The 21,267-nt window shown below is 43.0% G+C and overlaps 1 protein-coding gene across 5 annotated transcripts in view; it reads left to right on the top strand.

Annotated features, from left to right (window-relative positions):
• LOC121854373 (NADP-dependent malic enzyme-like) overlaps positions 1–21,267 on the top strand; it is a 56,447-nt gene that overhangs the window by 23,283 nt on the left and 11,897 nt on the right. For 3 of the 5 annotated variants that reach the window (XM_042349002.1, XM_042349005.1, XM_042349003.1), the window contains exons 2-8: positions 9,250–9,412; positions 16,937–17,095; positions 17,450–17,631; positions 18,520–18,700; positions 18,940–19,112; positions 19,403–19,541; positions 20,507–20,732. In XM_042349002.1, the coding sequence (XP_042204936.1) occupies positions 9,250–9,412; positions 16,937–17,095; positions 17,450–17,631; positions 18,520–18,700; positions 18,940–19,112; positions 19,403–19,541; positions 20,507–20,732 (1,223 nt within the window). Of the gene's footprint in view, positions 1–4,247; positions 4,532–9,246; positions 9,413–16,936; positions 17,096–17,449; positions 17,632–18,519; positions 18,701–18,939; positions 19,113–19,402; positions 19,542–20,506; positions 20,733–21,267 lie in introns of those variants that run through there. The other 2 variants (XM_042349006.1, XM_042349004.1) reach the window with 2 other exon arrangements.

The following is a 21,267-nucleotide window of genomic DNA, read 5'->3' as shown; positions in this document are numbered from 1 at the left end:
ACGTGGAGGGATGGATGGTGAGGTGGGGGTTGGGTGTGACGTGGTGGGATGGATGGTGAGGTGGGGATGGGTGTGACGTGGTGGGATGGATGGTAACGTGTGGGGAGTGGGGGTGACGTGGTGGGGATGGTGTGACGTGGTGGGGGATGGGTGTGACGTGGAGGGATGGATGGTGGTGGGGGATGGGGTGTGACGTGGAGGGATGGATGGTGAGGTGGGGGATGGGGTGACGTGGTGGGATGGATGGTGAGGTGGGGGATGGGTGTGACGTGGAGGGATGGGTGGTGACGTGTGGGGTGGGGGTGACGTGGGGGATGGGGGGATACGTTCACTCGGTTTCAGGAAAAGTTTAGGCTGGATACAGACTTTCCCCGTTCGATACATCGTTACGGCCAGTGAGTTTTTCCTCTTGAACAGATAGTCGGAAAATCAGCACTAGTGTATCTTGACTTAATCTTATTTGACTTAGTTTAAACTACTTAACTACAAACCTAAACTTAAGTAAAATTAATGTAATGTAATCCAAGTTAAAGTGAATGTTATATAACCTAATTCAATCTACCTCTACCTGGATAAAATTAACATAAACTACCTTAATCTGGATAAAGTTAATGTAACCTAACTTAACCTTTTCGAACCCCACCAGCTGCAGGAAAATTTGTATATGTTTGTCTTCAGACGTGTTCTGTTATGCTGTGACGTCATGAGCGCGCTCGTGTGTGTGTGTGTGTGTGTGTGTGTGTGTGTGTGTGTGTGTGTGTGTTCTTAACTGACTGTGTTTCTGACTCACCGTCGCCTTTCTCCTCATACCACTTAAGTGTCCGGGACCCGGATTCTGGAGTGTTCATAGGTTGACGTGGTCTTAAAACCGGAGTTATGAGAACACACCTAACTGGCCCACTTGACCTACGACACTAAGATGGATTCTCAAAGAGTTATGCTGAATTCTCGTCATATATATCTGGACATAAAAGAACCTACCTAATTGGCTCACTTGATGGGAAATACAAAAATATTCAAAATGACGTCAAATTAAATGGAGACTCAACGGGAGACTGGGTGTAGCATGGGGAGGCGGGGCATGGCGTGGAGGCGGGGCGTGTGGGGAGGCGGGACAGCGTGGGAGGCAAGGTAGCGTGAAGTGGGGAGGCGGGGGCGTAGCGTGGGGAGGCGGGGAGGCATGGCGACGGGAGGCGGGGTGGCGGGAGGCGTGGGGAGGCGGGTGCGTAGCGTAGCGTGGGGAGGCGGGGAGTGGCGTAGCGTGGGGAGGCGGGGAATGGCGTAGCGCGGGGCGTGGTATGACGTGGGGAGGCGGGGCGTGGCATGACGTGGGGAGGCTGGGCGTGGCATGCCGTTGGGAGGCGGGGCGTGGGGCTGGATTGTGTTAGGTAGGGAGTGGTGGTCGTAGGGTGGAGTAGACGTGGTGTTGGCAGGGGTGGAGGGAATTATGTTGAAAGTAGACGCAGGATTGGAGGGAAGACTCAGGTGGTGTTGACCAAGGTCCTGGGTTTCCCTTACTGAGCCAGGATGTCATCGTCACACCAGCTGGCTCCACCTAGGCTGCCGGTTTACTGTTTTTGCTGTCATTTTATTTTCAAGACCATGGTTTGTATATTAGTCTTTAGAGGTCAATGTTTTATCCCCTTCAAGACTGGTTTAACCCAGTTGAGGACAATGGTTTAATAAGAAAGATGCGTACCTCTTCCACAAGAATTTTTTTGTTTCAGAGTAAAAAAAAAAAAATCTCAAAAAATCGGTGTGTGTCAAGTATCGGTACATAGTTAATGGGTACCTGGAGGGGTTATGTTATGTGACCGTAAGAACAACACCGTAACTACTCGTATTGGCTTGGTAAGGGTCGTAGGTACAGAAACAGTGCCCATTATAGTCGGCACCTGGCCTCTCTCTTAATACAATGAACGATCTTTTTTTTCCTGGGCGGGGTTGGTCTGGTGGTGAACCATTGTGGAGCAAAGTACCGCCTTAGTGTGACGTAATCTGGGACTGCTGGACGAGGTTTTGAAACTGTGAAGGAACGACAGGAGGAAAATAGGAAAGACAACCCTCAGGAGTCTCTCATGTCCAAGTGAAAGTCGATTATATAGTCGTGTGGTCACCCTCAAGGCTGAAACCATACAAGGTCTCGGTACTGACAGCCATGCTTGTTAAGTTTCATAAAAAAAAAAATTCGTGAATTTGTTTTGAGTCTTAAAATGAAATCCGCCGAGAGAGAGAGAGAGAGAGAGAGAGAGAGAGAGAGAGAGAGAGAGAGAGAGAGAGACACTTTGCTGACACCAACACAAGATGCCGCTGACACCCTCATTATAGAGGTGGTAGTGGGGGAAAGCTTAGTGTGAATATAATGTGTTATGTATTGAGAGTTTGATTTCTAAGCATTCGTCCCGTGATGATTGTGATGCTTTCTCTCTCATTAGGATTAAGACGTGTCCTTGGTTACTGTACTGGCAGCGAGTTACTGGCCGGCATATATCGTACTCAGTATGTGTCGTTAGTTAGATGAGCCAATTAAGATATGTTGTTACTTAACTTACAGTATAATTGGAGGAAAATCTGTAGGACGAACCTCTTGAAAAATTGTCCTAGTATGTCGCAGTGTTCTGGAGACGTGAGCCACTTAGCCTACCATTCTTACATCAGTTATGAGGAAAGGTTAACAGACGAACCCCTATGAATCCATCTTTTGACACATAGTTTAGGTTACCAAGATAAATGCGTCGCAACTTTATGAAAATCTACGAACTTCCAGGAAACCATCTTCGTGCTGTAGCTAAGTGAAGAGAGTTAGATACCTTCACATATTTCTATTCACGGGGGGGAGGGGGGTCAGCGCATTAAATATTATGAATAATCTGGATGAAAAATCGTTATGCTTGGGAACCTTCAGAGTGACACGTGGCGGCGGGGAGAAAGTTACTTTTACTCACGTACAGTGTGTGTGTGTGTGTGTGTGACAAGGTAAGGCGGGGGTGGGGGGGTTAAACAACCATCATTTTCAAAGTGTTAATCCATCGTCGTCAAAGGGTTAACTGTATTCTTGGTTAGGTTAACTTTCTGATTCCCATTATTCTAAGCCTACAGACGAATCAGTGTTAACTTTTATGGAACTTCTACTTATACAATACATATATGTTTATTTTTCGTTCCTGTCTATATATCTATACACTTACAGTATTTATATACATGATCTGTATTTATATCTCATTCTAATTTATCAAATCTATCTATATATCTGTCTATTTATCTGTATGTCTATATATTCGTATGTTTCTATTTATCTATCTGTCTGTCTCTTTGTTTGATTTATTTGTCTGTAAGTCTCTCTGCCTGCTTCTACCTGTGTATCAGTCAATCCATCCCCATTCGTCATAGTTTGCTCAACACAGTAACTCTTGTTGTAACCACAGGTGATGTGTTTGACGCGTCACGGTACTTTAAGGTTTCTGTCAGTAAACACAATTGTTACAGGAAACTTCTCTGTGTTCAACTTTGAGAGAATATATCAAGCAAAATAGATAGTGGAGTTTGGAATTTTGCCTCAGTTCTACCCCTAGAGTCTTTATCACCTTTATTATTTAAACTACAATTACGGTAACTTGACCTACCCCCCTCCCCTGGTAGCGTTAGTGTGTTTAATCAAGTTGGGGGTGGGGGGTAATATTGAGGTGATCCAAGAACACTTCCTTTATAGCCAGGTTTAGAAACATCAGTTGTGTTATGGTAAAGTTTATAGCTGAAGGAACATCTTAGGTCCATGTTTGAAGCTGCTGGTGGTGGCGTGTGAAAGCCGGACAGGGCCGATGGTAATTTAAGAGTGGTGTGGTGCGGCAACTGTTCGTGATGCTCGCAGGGCCACTTGAAGAAAGTCAACATTAGCCTATAGGTGCTTTGGGCCCTGATAGCGCCACTTGGTGGGTGTTGCCAGCATTGTGAAACCCGGTAAGGTAATCCCCGGTCTCGCTTCCAGCTACCCAAAGGCTGATTACGAGCTCACCAACTTAAACAATGCTAGTTGTCGTACAAATCAACACTGCCACTAACTCTTTTCTCACTCATTGTACAGTATAGACACGTTTCTGTAGCCACCACTCCTATCTATCGACCACAAAGGATGATAAAGCGATAACTGATGATTTCTACTGAGTGGATGATGGAGCCGGTTGTGGGGGTGGTGTGTGGCAGGCGTGGGCACTGAGGTGCGGCGACTTGCGCGAGCCCGACCGACGGCTCCCTCACCAGTAGTCCGTCAGTTAGTTCGGTGTGGAGTTGTGAACAGGAGTGAGCCCGGGTGCGCCTGCTACCCTTACCGTGCCTATCGCTTAAGACGCTCACGCTCTTCTGCAAGCTTAACCGACTAAATTGCTTTTACGCGCCGCTGAAGGCTTGTCTTAGCTGTCACACACTGCTGGGAACTAATCCACTTGGGCTGGACACTTGATGTAACACACCCACACACTCTCTTAGAACCTGAGAGACGTTCATCATCGACTACTAGTGTCCGGTAACTCATTGTGTAAGTTCATGCTCTCGCCAACCAGCTGTGTGTATATATATATATATATATATATATATATATATATATATATATATATATATATATATATATATATATATATATATATATAGTATTATATATTACATTTAAGAAGGACAGAGTTGTGTCAAAGGAGAGGGCTCTCTCTTGTTTTGGCCTGTATTAACACTCACAAGACATATTTATCTACTCGACACGTCACATCCTGCTTCACACGTCAAACTCAAGACATGTAGAGATAATTAATTTAACTTTATCGTTAAAAAACAGATTTCCCCCAAATTTAAATAATTTATTGTATGAACCAACCATGCTTACCTGCTCAGAAACCTTTGTTGTTGACACATATAAACACACAATAATAATAACAATGTCGCACTACAGTAATGTTTTTGTATCTTATCATGACTTCAGTTACAGTATATTTACCGAGTCTTATTATCGACATCAAGGTTTGGGTGAAGGTTTGAGAGCAACAAGGAATGATGCCTGGCGGAACTAAGTTGTTTCTGGGTTTTTAATTGTTACACTTTAGGCCGTAGAGTAGCGTAATAACCAATACGTTTATGTTCTCTTAACTGTTGATTTTAGTTGCTGCCAGAATAGTTACATTGTCACTGTATATGGATAGTAGTATTGTTGTAGGTGTATCCCTGGGTGTTGACGCACCACTACCCTGGACACTTTCTGATGGTTATACTGTATTGGTGTATTGTTTAAGACATACCAGGTTACCGACGAGGCAGGGAGGAGGGAGGTGTGTTGTTTGTAGGCCTATAAGCTGGTCTTTCGCTTTCAAATTGATTTTATGTCATTTTTACGAAGCAGATACATTTCCTCGAGAGAGATGCGTGTCTGTGGTTATAAGTTATTACGAAATTACAGACATATCCCCAATAATAGATATGTTGGCCTGTCGATGTTTCCTGTGATTGACAAAGATGGTCACATGTCGGAGTTTGCCAACACGTGTAAATTGACGTGAGTTAGGGATATGGATTCGTGTTGTGTGTGAGTGAGACTTCCCCCTCCTCCTCTCTTCCCCCTAGCAACGGTAGATTTAGTGTTGCAGGGGAGGAAGCTCAGTAACAGGTCTGAGTGGAGCCTTCTGGTGGTGTGGACTGCCAGTAGTCATGGAGCGCCTCCACCTTTAATATCTCGCCCAAAAGCCTCATTTATCCCCGGAGGTTATGGGGACTTCTCGGGTGACGCACACTGAGGATGTTTTAGATTATTATACAGAAGTTGTTATGTCGTAGAGTGTTGTGTGTGTAAGGTGCAGGAACAGCGTGAGGGAGGGTGAGGTGGTAAAGGCAGCCAAGTGTGTGGTGGTTATATATAGAGAACGGCGGTGCCCCCTGGTGATGACTAGTTCTCATGGTGGTGGTCGTTGTAAAGGTGCCATTGTCCAGACGGGATAAAGCAATCATTACATGTGTGTGTGTGTGTGTGTCAGTCAGTCAGTAATCAGCAGTTGTCTATCTAATCAAAAGCTTTTACAATCAACTCGTCTGATTGCTTTCAACAACATTTTACAATACCTGGTACAACTGGTGTGTCAAATAAGCCACCGTTTAGGGAAACACTCTTCCTCTTCTCATGGCTCTTGAGGACGACTGTACCCTAATGATGTGTTGTATTAAGGAGTCACTGTATCTACTGTGTATACAAGTTGGGGATCTGAGGAACTGTGTGTAATGTTGTTTCTGTTTCCACACTATAGTCTTGTAACACGCACTCACTATCTTCTCTGCAACATTTACCCTCTATTCTCGAACTCCCTGTATCTCGGTCATTCGTACAGTACATACTATAAGTGAGAGAAGACTCATAAGTAAAGATAAAATCGATGATAGTATTTTATTAGGAAATATCCCCTCCTCTCCCCTCCTCCCCTCCACTTTCTACCTCTACACACGAGGCGATATATGGCATTTTGCAATATCCATAGTGCTGTGTCAGATTGTTTCGCGCGAAATGTACATACTTTTCTAATGGTATACACTTGAGTCACGTTCTGGGATCCGCTGTTGTAACATGTATTACAAATCTGGGAAGTGGACAAGAAAAAGACGATGTTGGAACCAGGAAAATCACCTTTTTACTTCTTCATGGGGAGGACTTTTTCCTTGTTGCAGTACAGAGGACACGAACCTACCAAACCAACCTGCACACAAAAAACATAGATGTTAGGTTAGGTTACTCTGTTTTCTGGTTATGTCACAGTCAACTCTAGGAATAAATACAGTCGATTCATATTTTAGCAACAGCCTAACTATAAACCTGTCTGGTTGTGGATACCTGAGCATATGCCCTGGGTGTGTTCACTATATGGTTCGTGACGCCGCATTTTATTCATAAGGAATAGATCGAGTGGAGGGTGGTAATGACAGATCTAGAGGAGGGTGGTAATGACGCGTGAGATACAAACAAACCATAGAGCGTAGTGTAGTCAGTGGGCCGCTTGTGTTCTCTAAACTCTGCATGCGTGTTTTGGTTTGGTCAATAAAACTTATTTTCCAAATTTGTTTATGGTTTTCTAAATATATAATGGGAACAGGTTAACGAAAACGTGTCCATTGTACCACAACACTGATCATTATACCTATCCAGACTCTCTCTCTCTCTCTCTCTCTCTCTCGTTGAAGGCTGTACTGTATAACGTGTGGGTCAAGAGCCCAACATAATTAGCCAAATAAAGTATAGTACGGTTTCTGACGGGGCATCCTCCACTCAGGCTGAACTAATAGCCCTCCATGCTGCCCTTCTCGCTGAGGAAGAAGAAGATGGTTTCTGTCCCTTGCTTGTCTGCTGCGATTCCAGGTCTGCTCTCGACGGGATTGCATTTGGATCAGGGGAAAATAAGGACCTCATCCTCCGAATACGAGGGTTAACATCCACACTTCAGGATGCAGGCCGTCCTGTGACATTCCTAGGGATACCTAGTCATGTCGGTATCTTGGGGAATGAGGCAGCAGATGGCCTTGCCAAGACTGGCTGCAACAAGGCCACACCTGACTACGTTGTTCCTCGAACACTTTTACAGCTTAGGACCCAAATTCGCCGCAAACAGAGAGAAGCTCGGGAAGCAGCCATCCCCCTGGACTCCCCGCCCACCTGGTACGATGTCCCCCGTAAACTTCCTGACCTCTCGTACGTCTATGGGAAAGGGTCGTGGAAAGGGGACGTGATTGTTGCCCGTATCATCATTGGGTATGACTTTGCTTGGGAGATTGGTATCCCCGCATCCTCTGAGCAACGCTCTTGTGCATTATGCAGAAGACCCGACAGCAGCACCCTTATCCACTACCTCCTAAGATGTCCCCACACACAACGCTTCCGTGACGCCTGCTGGACCACCACTCCACGACCCCCTGACGAAGACACGATGATCCTCCCCATACTGGCCAGATATTTTGTAAATAACATTGATTATGTGTTAAAGGAATATCCTTCCTTCCTTAGGCTTCAGTAAGCCCCTTTATAATATTTATACTGTATATACTTGTCACACTTGCCAGATGCTTCTGGTGTCATTGTACAGGGGTACCTAGTGACAGCACTAGGATCCCGCTTCCTCAATCAAGGAATAAACATTTGAAATTGAATTGAATTGAATTGAATTGAATTGGTATCGCCACTAAACAAACAGCAGATACGTGTTTAGTGCAGCGTCCGACCGCAGGAAGCTGTTGATAATACGGGACTGTGAGGGAGGCTGGTGGTGGAGGGGCGGTAGTGATGGAGGGAAAGAGTGTAATGATGATACAGGAGATAGAGGGGCTGGAGGGAAAGGGAAGGGACAGCTGTAGTGAGAGGATAAAGAGGAGAGTGATGGTGATGCGGGAGGGAGGGTTAGTGGGGGTGGAGAGGCTTAAGAGGGCCATGGTCAAGGTTAACACACTGACACTAATACCCCGTCACGTTGGGGGCCTCTTGCTTACTCTCGCTAACCTTTGCTATTGTAATAGTAGGAGTGATGGTAGGAAGAATAAAGGTAGTTGTATTATTATTATTATTATTATTATTATTATTATTATTATTATTATTATTATTATTATTATTGGTGGTGGTGGTAACAGTATTCTTTATTTAGTTTATAGAAGAGGTTTGTTGCTCACTCCCCTGTATAAGAGTGTGAACTAATAGTTATAGCACTTAGAGTAATTTGTGTTAGGTGGCATGGTTGTTGTCACTGGGTTGTCACTGTTGGTCCTGGGTTTAAATATCCTTGAGGAGGCATTACGTATGTGAATGATATCCGGTGTGAGTCAGGACTATTAGTGCAACCGTGACGACACCGGCGTCTTGTGTACAAACCCAGCTGGCTCACAAATATATTTACCACACAGGAGATAATACATGTGTGACGACAGGCCCGTGACTGACACCCTAACCTAACCATAAGAGTTTTTCTCGAGTTATTTTTAATATTTTCCAGGATACTGTTGATGTGTGTTCAGTGGTGGAAGAGTGTAATAATAATAGTGATTTTGAAGTCATGGCTGTTGGAGGTGTTAATGTTTTCCTTGTAATGTTAAATCTTTATGTAGTGGAAGAAAATATTTGTTGTAATGAGGTGTGTGTGTGTGTGTGTGTGTGTGTGTGTGTGTGTGTGTGTGTGTGTGTGTGTGTGTGTTCCAGCAGTAGTAGGTGAGTAGGCCAGTATGGTAATGCTTGTGTTTATGTTCCAGCAGCAGTGGACGTTTGGGCGGGCAGGCCAGAGTGGTACTAGGCAGTATGGACAACCTGAGAAGAGACAGGGTAGGGCAGCGACCCTTCCACGAGCACACTGGTGACAACATATGCCCTAACATGGTGCGAGGCATCGACTATCTCAGGGACCCTCGGCTTAACAAGGTCAGTGAGGGGGGATGGGGGAAATAGGCTGCTGGGTAGGGGATAGACTGACGGGTATTATCGTCACTTGTCTGTCTGTCTCAGCGTCTATCCGTGAGCATGTTTCCTGCTAGCTAAGGTAACTAAAATCTTTCGGGCGAGTTCGACGACTAGCGTTGGCTTCGACCCTTTCAACTATATGCTTCTCAAGGTCTCGTAACCCTGTTCGGTAGTTTCTTAGCCCAGGCTATGGTATATAATGGTAGTCTGGGTTAGGTGATGCTATGCTAGAGTGTGTAATGTTAGGCTAGTCTGTGCATCGCTAAGCTAGATAATGTTATGTTAAGCTTGGCCAGGCAGCATTGCGCTAGGTTCGGTGAGGCTAGATTGGACTAGACGAGGCCAGGTGGGATTCTTTTTCTTCATCTATTGAAAGCTGATTCAGGCACATACTATAACCCCCCCCCACCACACACAAGGGCTGCAGCAAGGTCTTAAAAAAGCTTCATTGCCCACCACACACACACACACACACACACACACACACACACACACACACACACACACACACACACACACACACATACATACACACATACATACACAAATCAAGCTCTTACAAAGATTCTCGTGGCTGTTGTTGCTTGTTGGATGAAATGCGCTTCGGGAGGGCTTGACGGGGGGAGGGAGGAGGGGCACTATTATTAGCGTCACCGGGGTACCAACTGATAAGACACACACCCTTGATAACAGCTCCAGTTTTTAAGGGCTTGTTTGATGTGATTCATAAACTGTGATTGGGGGCAGGAGGTCCTCCTTGACTCCCTCTGTTGTGGTCATGGTTGTGGGGCTAATGCGGTGTTGATCGCCTGGTCTGAAGTATCCTATGTACCATATCTAAGCCGTAGTAGTAGTAGTAGTAGTGCAGGTAACTATTAAGAGTAGTTGTAGTTCTTGTTATTAATGAGTACTTAACGTTAGAAGTAATGGTTGTGATATCGTCTGTAATGGTATATATATATAATGCCCTCTTAGTGAATCGTGACCTCGGCAGCCTCCTGTTATTCTGTTGGTGGTTCCGTTCTGACTTGGACCCCCTCTTCCCTTCCAACATACGCTCACATTCTGACTGCTAGGGCTCACGAATTCAGTTTTAACCTGCATTTCTGAAGTTAGAATACTAGCTGGTGAGATGTGTGAACGTATTAGTGTGTGTTATGTTTGGGGAGGTTGAGGGTGTGGGAAGTGGGCAGGGCAGTGAGGCAGGACACCTACAGTAATCTTACTTGCGGACAGTGCTTAAGTGCACTGGGGGTGTGAGTGGGTGGGATACACCATCTGAGCCTCTTAAGGGTAGTGCATGCAAGGGTTCTTCGGGAGGGGACACCGTGTGGGGTACACCAGGTTCAAATACCTTGTAGACACCAAGTGTGGGACACAGAAGGTTAGGCACTAGGTGGACCAAATCTAGCTGGGGAAGAACAATTGGGGATGACAGAATCTGTTTACACGCCAAGCGGTGATGCCTCCTGTTCACACACTAAGCGGTGATGCCTGATGGGATAAACCAAGTGTGAGCCACAGCAAGTGGAACACAGGGGTAACATCATGACGATAGTGTTGTCGACGGGAGAGAGGGGGAGTGGTTATAGCACATGGTGTGGACAAGGTGAGAGTAATGTATCTACGTGAGAGGTGTAGCATAAGACAGCAATGTCGCACACTGACGGTCATTGATAGTCGCGCCTCATCAACTGTAGGACAATAAAAATAGCCCGTTAATGACACTGGCACTTATATGTCGATTTTTTTTATGCTAAAACCCACTTTTTTCAATTTATAGTCTTAACCGGTCTTTCTTTCGCTGTTTTTTACATGTATATTCTAATGTTTAGACAATTCTAAGACATTTTTCTTCTATGGTATTTCCGCCGGAAATTAAGGATTACTGAGATATTAATTTTTCAATATTATTAGATTTGCTCAGTCACAAATTGTCTAAACATTGCGGAATACATATTAAAGACCGCTGTAAGACTATAAATTGACTGTTTTTTAATATACAGTACTGTACAGGGTATATTTTTCTCTCGAAATATCTTACTAGTCTGGACATACGAACAACCTTGAAAACCCAACCTAACACTAATTTTCTCAAGTTCTAAAATTAGACAAAATTATTTAAATGTCGCAGTCTATTGTGATTTAAATCCAATTCTGATAGTTTTCCAAAATCGCAGTATGTACAGGTATACAAGATAAACTAATCATCAAGAGTTATTACTTCAGGTACTCATGCTCACCATCAGACCACCGGTCAGACCATTATAATAATGTACAGTACTGATGTTTGTCAGAGGGAAAAAAGAGATAACTAAAAAGAAATACCTCACTGAAGTACATGACCTAAGCGTAAATCGTCATTTCCCGTCATGGTTTTGTGCTGCCTTTCTTTACACGACTAGGCTATAGGGTTAAGACTAGGCTTGGACTAAGTTAGGAGGAGGTATTTAATTAAGTTACGAGTAGGTTTGTTTTGCTGACAGTTGTGTTTGAGTTGGTTTTGGTACAGTTATGACTGGTGGTCTTGGTGATGGAGGGATGTCGGGCTCAGTCTGGTGTATGAAGTGTTACGGGTTAACTTCAGTATAGTGGAAAGTTAGGTGTTGGGGAGAGCTAGAGCGACCTAACGTCAAGGGGAGAGGTTATTGATTCGGTCTTGGATACCGAGAGAAATTACGTGTTGCCGAAAGAAATTTGGGGTTGCCAGGAGACTTTTTGAGTTGCCAGGAGACTTTTATGGTTGCCAGGAGACTTTGGGTGCTTGCAGGAAGACTTTTGGGGGGGGTACTAGGGAGAATTTGGGCAATACAGGGTAGAGTTTATACGATGCAAGATAGAATTTGGGCGATGCAGGAAAGCAATTGAGTGGTCCAGGGTAGGATTTGTGTGATGCAATGCAGAATTATGATAGTGTAGAGTAGATTTGCGTGGTGCAGGTGAGAATTAAGGTAATGCAGAGGGAAAGTTTTAGTTATTTATGGGAGAATTCAGGTATAGAGGAAGATTCTAGTACTATTGCAGGGGAGAATTTATGTGTGAGGAGTTGCATGATTATGATAAACTTTCCTGGGGGTGAAGTCTTTGGACGTACCTGAGGACTTGTAGAGATGACATGGGCACCTGCAACACAAGTCCACCGCCCACTCCACCCACCACATACTGCCTCCACTCACTGTCGTACTCCACTCAATCGCACTACACCCACTAAGGCTCTTTATGTAGAGTGACAGTCAATCCACACTGGCACTTTATCTACTGTGGTACTATAAACATAAGGGCACTTCACCCACTGTGGCACTCCCCCACTTTCACATCTTGGGTCATGGTTGTACTGATAGTCGTTTTCACTAGAATGTGTTACAATTCTCAAGACCAGATGAAAATATAACACCTTGACTTAATTAGTCAGTCAGTTTGGAGTCCAGTGGTAGATTAAGCGTCCTCAGCCAGTAAGCTTACTGCTGTGATGGAGAATTTTGAAACACTTGGAGCATTTTCAAAAGTGGTGGTGAATATGTGTGTGTGATGATGGACACCAAGGCAGCAACTGACCAACAGAGCCTCATAAACAGCTTGTGGTTTCTCATGACCTAGAGTGACCTAATACATGAGGGAGCGCTATCACAAGTTCCTTTAGCACTGTTTGGACACACTGTAGGTCACCAAGAGGCAGGACATGAGAGCGGCTATGCAGAGTCCTGGGAGGGAAGAGGTTGTGAATAAGAGTTTCAGGGTAATTTGGCATATTGAGGGATGGAGAAATAGTTATTAAAATCTCTAGCATGCAACTGTTCGGAGGCCATACAAAGTTAAGACACGGCCGCTACAGTTTTGGTCCCAGTGCCAGATAGGCATAACTCCCTTGCCAAGGCCCATTCTATACACCCTTCCATTCACCCCACACTCACCCCACACTCACCCCACACTCCCCACACTCACCCCACACACCCCACACTCACCCCACACACCCTACACTCACCCTACACTCACCCTACACTCACCCTACACAAACACCCTACACTAACCCTACACAAACACCCTACACAAACACCCTACACTCACCCTACACAAACACCCTACACAAACACCCTACACAAACACCCTACACTAACCCTACACAAACACCCTACACAAACACCCTACACTCACCCTACACAAACACCCTACACAAACACCCTACACAAACACCCTACACTCACCCCACCCACACCCCTACCTTCCCCCACACCCCTACACTCCCCCACACACCCTGCTACACCCTACACTCACCCCACACCCTACACTCACCCCACACACCCTACACTCACCCCACACACCCTACACTCACCACACTTCTTTACTTTTTACTTTTATCCTTTTCACCACTGATCGGCTCGTTTGTCACTTGGGCGATCGGTCACATCTCTGTTACGGACTGTTGGCAAGTACTGGGCATGCACCAGCTCCTGAATGCATCTGTACCTCCTCCAGTGTTGTTCAAGTCTGGTCCTGAAAGAGCTCACACTGTCTGCCATCATCATATTCTCTGGTAGATTGTTCCAAGAGTTCACAACTTTCACTCCGAAAAAGTTATCCCTCACAGTTATCCGGACTTGCGGCTTCTTTAACCTTGAGCTGTGTCCCCTTGTGGGGCGAGCGTCTGCCAGCTCCAGGTAAGGACACTCAACTGAGTAGTGCTCTCTGAGATGCTTGTACACCTCAACCAGATCTCCCCTTGCCTGTCTGTAATACAAGCCAGGCAAGCTCAGGCGCTCTAATCTCTCCGGGTAGCTGAGGTGCTGCAGTGCAGGCACCAATCTGGTGGCCCTCCTTTGGACATTTTCAATTAGCTGACAGTCTCTAGCATATCTCGGGGACCAGATGGGATGACAGTACTCCAGGCGGGGAAGCACTTCACTCTTGATGATCGTTACAAGGGACGGACCATCTAGATATCTGAACGAACTTCTTATAAGACCTAATAACTTAAGTTGCCTAGTTTACCTTCTTCTTGCAATGGCCCGAGAACTTCAGTTCATTGTCAACGTACACACCCAGGTCCTTTTCACATTCCGTCTCATTTAATGCAGTCTCTTCGTCTCATTGGGACGTATGATACGCCTCCTTACCGTTGGTACATCCCAAGTGCAACTCTTACACTTCGTGACATTGAATCTCAGCGGCCATTTCTTCGACCATTCTTGAAGCTCACAGAAATCCTTCTGCAGCTCTTCGCAGTGCGCTTAGCTCTTAATTTCCTGAAATAACTTGGCGTCGTCAGCAAGCATTTGCATGGAGGAATGTACAGCTTCAGGTATGTCATTTATGAAGCAAATAAACAGCAGCGGGCCCATTACACTGCCCTATGGTATCTCACTTCTTACGGATACAGATGATGATTTTGTGCCTTTAACCACCACACACTGCTTGCGGTCATGTAGAAAGTCCTTTACCCATACTAGGACATATCCCCGAATCCCATACCCTTCCAGTTTAATTTTCAGCCTTTCATGGGGTACACTGTCAAAAGCCTTTTCAAAATCTTAGTAAATATTGTCAATATTACCACACTGATGTAGAATTTGGGTCCAAATATCCATTACCCTGAGTAATTGTGTCAAGCAGGAGCGCCCCGGCATAAAACCGTGTTGATAATCTTTTACGAGGTTGTTTCGTTGTAGATGTTCCATCATGGCATTTTTTATAATGCTCTCAAGTACTTTACATATTATGCTTGTTAGGCTCACTGGTCTTTAGTTATTCGTGGAGTGATGATCGCCCTTCTTGAAGATAGGACTCACATAGGTCATTTTCCAATCACTGGGGACTTTTTGTTCATCCAGGCATTTACTGAACAGGATCTTCAGGGGCTCAGCTAGCTCATTGCACAACTTCCTCAGCACTCTGGGATGCACCATGTCTGGTCCGGGACTCTTATGAACCTTTAGCTTTGACAGTCTATTTCTTATAACCTCTTCTGTGAACACAAAATGGGTCAGTGCTGTATTGTACAGCCTATCCTCAAACACAGGAAGATTGTTCGCATCCTCTCTTGTGAACACCAAGGAAAAGAAGCTGTTCAATGCCTCGGCCTTGTCCTGGTCAGACTCTGCGTACCTGCCATCATCAAGTCTCAGATCTGATACTCCTACTCGTGTTTTTAATTTCGACTTTGCATAGTGGTAAAACGCCTCTGGGTTTGTCCTGACCTCGTTTGCAACCAGCCTCTGGAACTTGTTTTCATCCCTTCTACACTGCTATTGCATGGTTCCTGGCTCTTGCATACATCCTCCTGTCCAGCTCATTGTTCGACCTGACCTCACGTCTTGAATTTCTGGGTTTTCTTCTTAACTTCGTCGACCGCTGCATGGTTCATGTAAAGCGGTCTCCTTGGATTTCTAGAGACACTGGGTTTGGTCTTGGGTATAAATTTACTTTACTAGCTATGGTATTTAGTGTAGCGTCCACAATCTTATGCCTTAGCGAGTCAGGCCAGTGGATACCCCTCATCTCCTCCCTCATCCCGTCAAAATTTTCCTTGTAATATTTGCACCTTGGCCTGGTTATGTCGTGCACTGTAACAATTGAACCTGAAAGACAGCATTACATGGTGGCTGGTGCCAACTGGGGCTAGATGTTCCAGTTTGGCCACCATACCCTTCTCGTTTGTTATGGTGAGGTCCAGTGGCTTGGGTGTTTGCTCCCCTCTGTAATGCGTTGGGTCTTTTACATGCTGGAACAGAAAATTATATCTCGGAATTTCTACAAAAAGAGTAGCGGGGTTATTTAGGTCATTTGGCGTGTGCTCATTTCGCCAGTTGATGTTGCCATAGTTAAAGTCCCCCATGATAAGGAGGTGGCTAGGGTTGAACCTCGCCACATTGTCAATTAAGGCTCTTAAGTTCCTTTGGTTTGGTAAGCTGCAGTTTGGAGATCTGTAGATGCACCCGACAATAAGTACATCTCCTCCCTTCAACTGAATTTTACACCACTTTGATTCTTCAAAAATATCTTCTCCCTGTACCCTCACCTGGCTTGCTCTAAGGTCTTGCCTAGCATACCTGTAGTTAACCACGCCCCTCTTGCAAGTTACTTGAGAAATGCTCGTCAATACTGAACTCTCATTCCTGCACTCACCCCCCACATAGATCAGCCAAATATATTAATGGTAGGATCATTATACCCTTGTGAAGGATTTTCAACAGCTGTGTTAAGTAATGCTGTGATATCGCTTCACAGTATAGACTAGACAGTGAAGGATGTAGTACTGGGAAAGATACCTGAATAAAAGTATTTATTATACTGTACTCTGAGAAAAATTAAGTCAAGAAAATTATAAATCTCTTTCTTTATGGTACTTTAAGTAAAAGTGAAAAAAATGGAAAAAGTTATGCTAATTCTTGGTAGATTACTATTTTGAGCTCAGTTTTATTTTTAACTCATCTTGTAATCTGAGATACCGCACTAACACTGTCCCTCATAGATAAATACATGTATTTCCAGGGTATGGCCTTCACCTTGGAGGAGAGACAAGTACTGGGTCTCCATGGGCTAGTCCCCCCACGTTTCAAAACACAGGAAGAGCAAGTTGACCTTTGTCTGAAGAATGTGGATCGCTATCAAGAACCACTGAACAAATTTATCTATCTAGCTGGCCTTCAGGTAATTACCAGCCAGCCAAGGATAATGAACCTTGTAAAGTACAGTAGATTACAAAATATGTAATCCTGAGCTACTTATCACAAGAGTTTTTAATGAATACAATTATTACGGTAGTTAAAATAGGAATGAGATTGTATCCCCTGTTCATGATAACATGTTATCAATATACAGTATATGTCAGAAGTTGTCATATTAAAACATTATTGAAAATTGTAAGCATTGCCAAATTTACTCACAATCTTTTTCTTTTCTTTTTTTAAGACCTGGTACGAACAGTGTATGATGACTTAAGATATTGCCTTCAGGGTTTTAACTTACATATACTGTACTGTAATATATTTGTTTTATTTCCAGGATCGCAATGAACGTCTCTTTTATAGGCTTCTGAGTGAAAATGTAGAGGAGTATATGCCCATTGTTTACACACCGACTGTAGGGTTGGCGTGTCAGAAGTTTGGCTTAATCTTCCGTAGACCTCGTGGCCTCTTCATCTCAATTCATGATAAGGGACATGTTTATGATGTCTTGAGGAATTGGTAAGTTAATCAAAATACTGTACTGTATTTTTAAATAAAGTTCCTTATTTTCTAATCTATTTCAGATTGAATGGTATTTCTTTCCAATTTTTGGATCCCTAATGTGCATTAGGCACTTACCTGAATAGCTTCATATATACTGTACAGTATATCAAATTCTTACTAATTTGAATTAATTTTTATAGGAAATACAGTACAGGGTATGGGGTAGCATGTTTGATTTTAAGAAAACTTTCTTCATCTTCTTTTAGCCTCCCAAATGTTTGGATTCACCCTTACCACATTCCTCTCTTCAGTCTCCTTCAGCAAAGCCCAGTACAGTAATGCTGAATTAATCTCTGTAAACTGCTTAGAATTTTCCTTATATCCTTTATACTATGTTTGTGTTCAGTGAAATACTATGAAAAAACTAAAGTGTGTTCATATTTTAAAATACTGTACTGTACATAAAATATTCAAATCGGGTATTTTACTGGTGAAAGTAGATATTAAATGTCATGACCATAAAGGAACAAGTTGACAAATGACAGCGAGAGAGAGAACATACACACACTTCTCATTAAGTCATTTGTTACCACAACAAATATGATTCTTTTATGCATTTTTACAGTTATTTTATGCTTATTGTGTTAATATCATAAGATTGATAAAAATATGTGTAGATAGATATGTGGCTAGCTTGATGGTGGGTAGTGGTGCTGTCCTGTACAATTTTAGGTAATTTCCTTTTCTTTGATTTATAGGTGTTTTTTATGAAAATTTATTTTGGGAAGTAAGGCAGTATGAGATTAGCATGAAATTGTTTGAGAACAATTGTATGACCCAAAAGTATTTAATTTTACCAGAATATTGAATAGTGAGGGTTTAGTGTATACTGTGTCTCTTCAGGCCTGAGAGTGATGTGCGAGCCATTGTTGTAACTGATGGCGAGCGTATCCTTGGTCTTGGAGATCTAGGTGTTCAAGGTATGGGCATTCCTGTTGGCAAGTTGTCTCTCTATACTGCCTTGGCAGGAATCAAGCCACATCAGTGTCTGCCCATCGTACTTGATGTTGGAACCAACAGTAAGGTAAGGAATCATAAAATCATTCAATTTGATAAATGAGGTAAGGAAACCCAAACTTATTAAATTTGATAAATGATAAAAATGTCTGATGATGCAACAGTTATAAAAAAGAGAAAATGGATAAAGTCAGGGTGTGACTCCAAGACCTTGTTTATGTGAATGGCAGTTTGCTGCTTATAGTTCATATATTATGAAGATTTATCTGGAAGGTATTTTCTTTTACCATTTTAATCCTTATACAGGAACTGCTTGAGGATGAATTCTACATTGGTAATCGTCATGAGCGTGTGACAGGTCAAGCATATGATGATTTCATTGATGAATTCATGCAAGCAGTGGTTCAACGTTATGGCCAAAATACCCTTATCCAGTTTGAAGACTTTGGCAACCATAATGCATTCCGCTTCCTTGAGAAGTAAGTGGCATGTTTTTTTCAATGGTAATTTCAGAGGTAGTTTGGAAATCTAAATGTATCTTCAATACACAAGTAAAGAGAGAATTCAGAATTTCAAGATATTGTATACAAATAGTGCATTTAGTAGTGCCAGGTTAAGAATTATAATGTGCCGAGGAAACTTTACAGGACAGTTGTAGCTTTTCTGCTTAAAGCAGTTTTGACAATATGTTCAGTACACAAAGACTTGGTGGATTACATTTTTTTTGACAGTTCATCTCCTCCACACGAGTATTAATCTTTTATTCCAGCTATCGTGGAAAATACTGCACCTTCAACGATGACATTCAGGGTACAGCATCTGTTGCTGTGGCAGGTTTGTTGGCCTCTCTGCGAATTACCAAGACAAAATTATCACAGCACAAGTTCCTCTTCCAAGGAGCCGGTGAAGTATGTTTGTGCGTTTGTTTATTGGTGAAATTAGCTTATTTTTGTAAGATTTCATTCTTTCGAGGCAATTTACAAAAGCTCCTTGAAGTTGTTCCACCTTGGTAATTGCACTTGCAATTTTTACATCAGTTTCAAAACCTTCTGTAATTTCTTTGAGATTAATTCTTTTCCCAAATAATCAACATCATTGTTGTCGATTCCCAATGCATTTGTGATGTGAATTCTTTGTTTTATCATTCTCATCATCATCGTCTGATTTCATGGAATCAGCAGCACCAATACTTGCTGCTTCTTCATTTTCCCCAGCAATGTCAGCACATTTCTCAGTTAAGTCACTCTTTAAATGGAGTCTGTACACTAACACAATTGGTAATCACTATCAGTGATTCCACCATATTAAACCATAATACTTGTACAGTACTAGTTCCATCAGTTACACTTGTAAATACAGGGTATATAATTTTTGATACTGTGGTTAAATTCACCAATCTTTTCCATAAGGTTGACAGTCATTTCAGCAGGTAGGGAACCAAAAATATTTACCATTCTTAAGTTCCAAAACTTTTCAATTGCTTGAACATTGATGATGTTCAAGTACATAAGTATTGATTTTGTAGAATTGTGCAGGGGCAGATTCAGGAATATCAAAATATCCAAGAAGTTGTGGGTGGGGTAACATGGCAAAAGCAGCGAGCCCACCCAGCTGTTTGAAAAGTAATTACAAAAACAACTACTGTACGGGTATATGGAAATACATAAAATTGGTGCATTTAAATTATAAAGATAATGCACGGAAGTTGCTGGGTGTAGTGATAAATTTCCTGGGAATTGAGTTGTAAATTTTACCTTTGGGAATACTGAGATTCCAAGATCTCAGGATCCCATTAATGAACTCTTAACACCCTGTAATTCTTCTTGTATAGTTCTGTCTGATAAAGTATAAATTGTGAATTTCTTTATTAAAGGCTTCACTTGGTATTGCAAACCTAATTGTGATGGCCATGGTGGAGGAAGGTGTGCCAATTGAAGAAGCTCGATCCAAGATCTGGTTAGTGGATTCCAAAGGACTTATTGTCAAGAACCGCCCCAAGGGTGGCATCAGTGGGCATAAGATTTCTTTTGCCCATGATCATGCCCCAATGGATAACCTTGCAGATGTTGTCAAAGATATTAAGCCGACTGCTCTGATTGGTAAGTGTAGGAGAGTGGAAGTAGTCTACAGCCAGTACAGTCTTTATTATGGCTGTTGATAGTGTGGTCTTCAGGGATTATGTGGACCAATACTTTTGTTTGTTATAACAGATATATACGACTATCATACACAGATTAGCTGAAATGTGGTGATCAGCTGATGAACTGTCCAGACATTCACAAACTGTGGTGCATATAACACACGTTAATTTCTCCTATATTATATTGGAATAAATAATTTCTTTATATATCATTGTTTTCTCCAACTATTCACAGTTCAGTAGTAATGTTGTCATGGCATATAAACTGAAAAGTCTGATAGCATCAGCGGCAATCAGCTAACGCAAGCCAGAGTGACATCAGAAAATGTTTTGGTCTCTGAGCTCCCACTGTCCACTAGTAAATCACAAGAAGCTGATCTCGCAGTTTTAAGTCCCACTACCAAAAACTATAAGATGCGACTTTTGTTAAGTTAAGCACTCAAAGGATTAAACAGCACTACTGAACATAAGAAGATTGTGGATGTCAGTCATTT

Source organism: Homarus americanus, unplaced genomic scaffold, assembly GCF_018991925.1.
Source record: "Homarus americanus isolate GMGI-L3 unplaced genomic scaffold, GMGI_Hamer_2.0 scaffold54443, whole genome shotgun sequence".
In the NCBI taxonomy this organism is placed as follows: domain Eukaryota; kingdom Metazoa; phylum Arthropoda; class Malacostraca; order Decapoda; family Nephropidae; genus Homarus; species Homarus americanus.
Note: the sequence above shows the minus strand (reverse complement) of the source record. Positions and strands in the feature narration are given on the sequence as shown.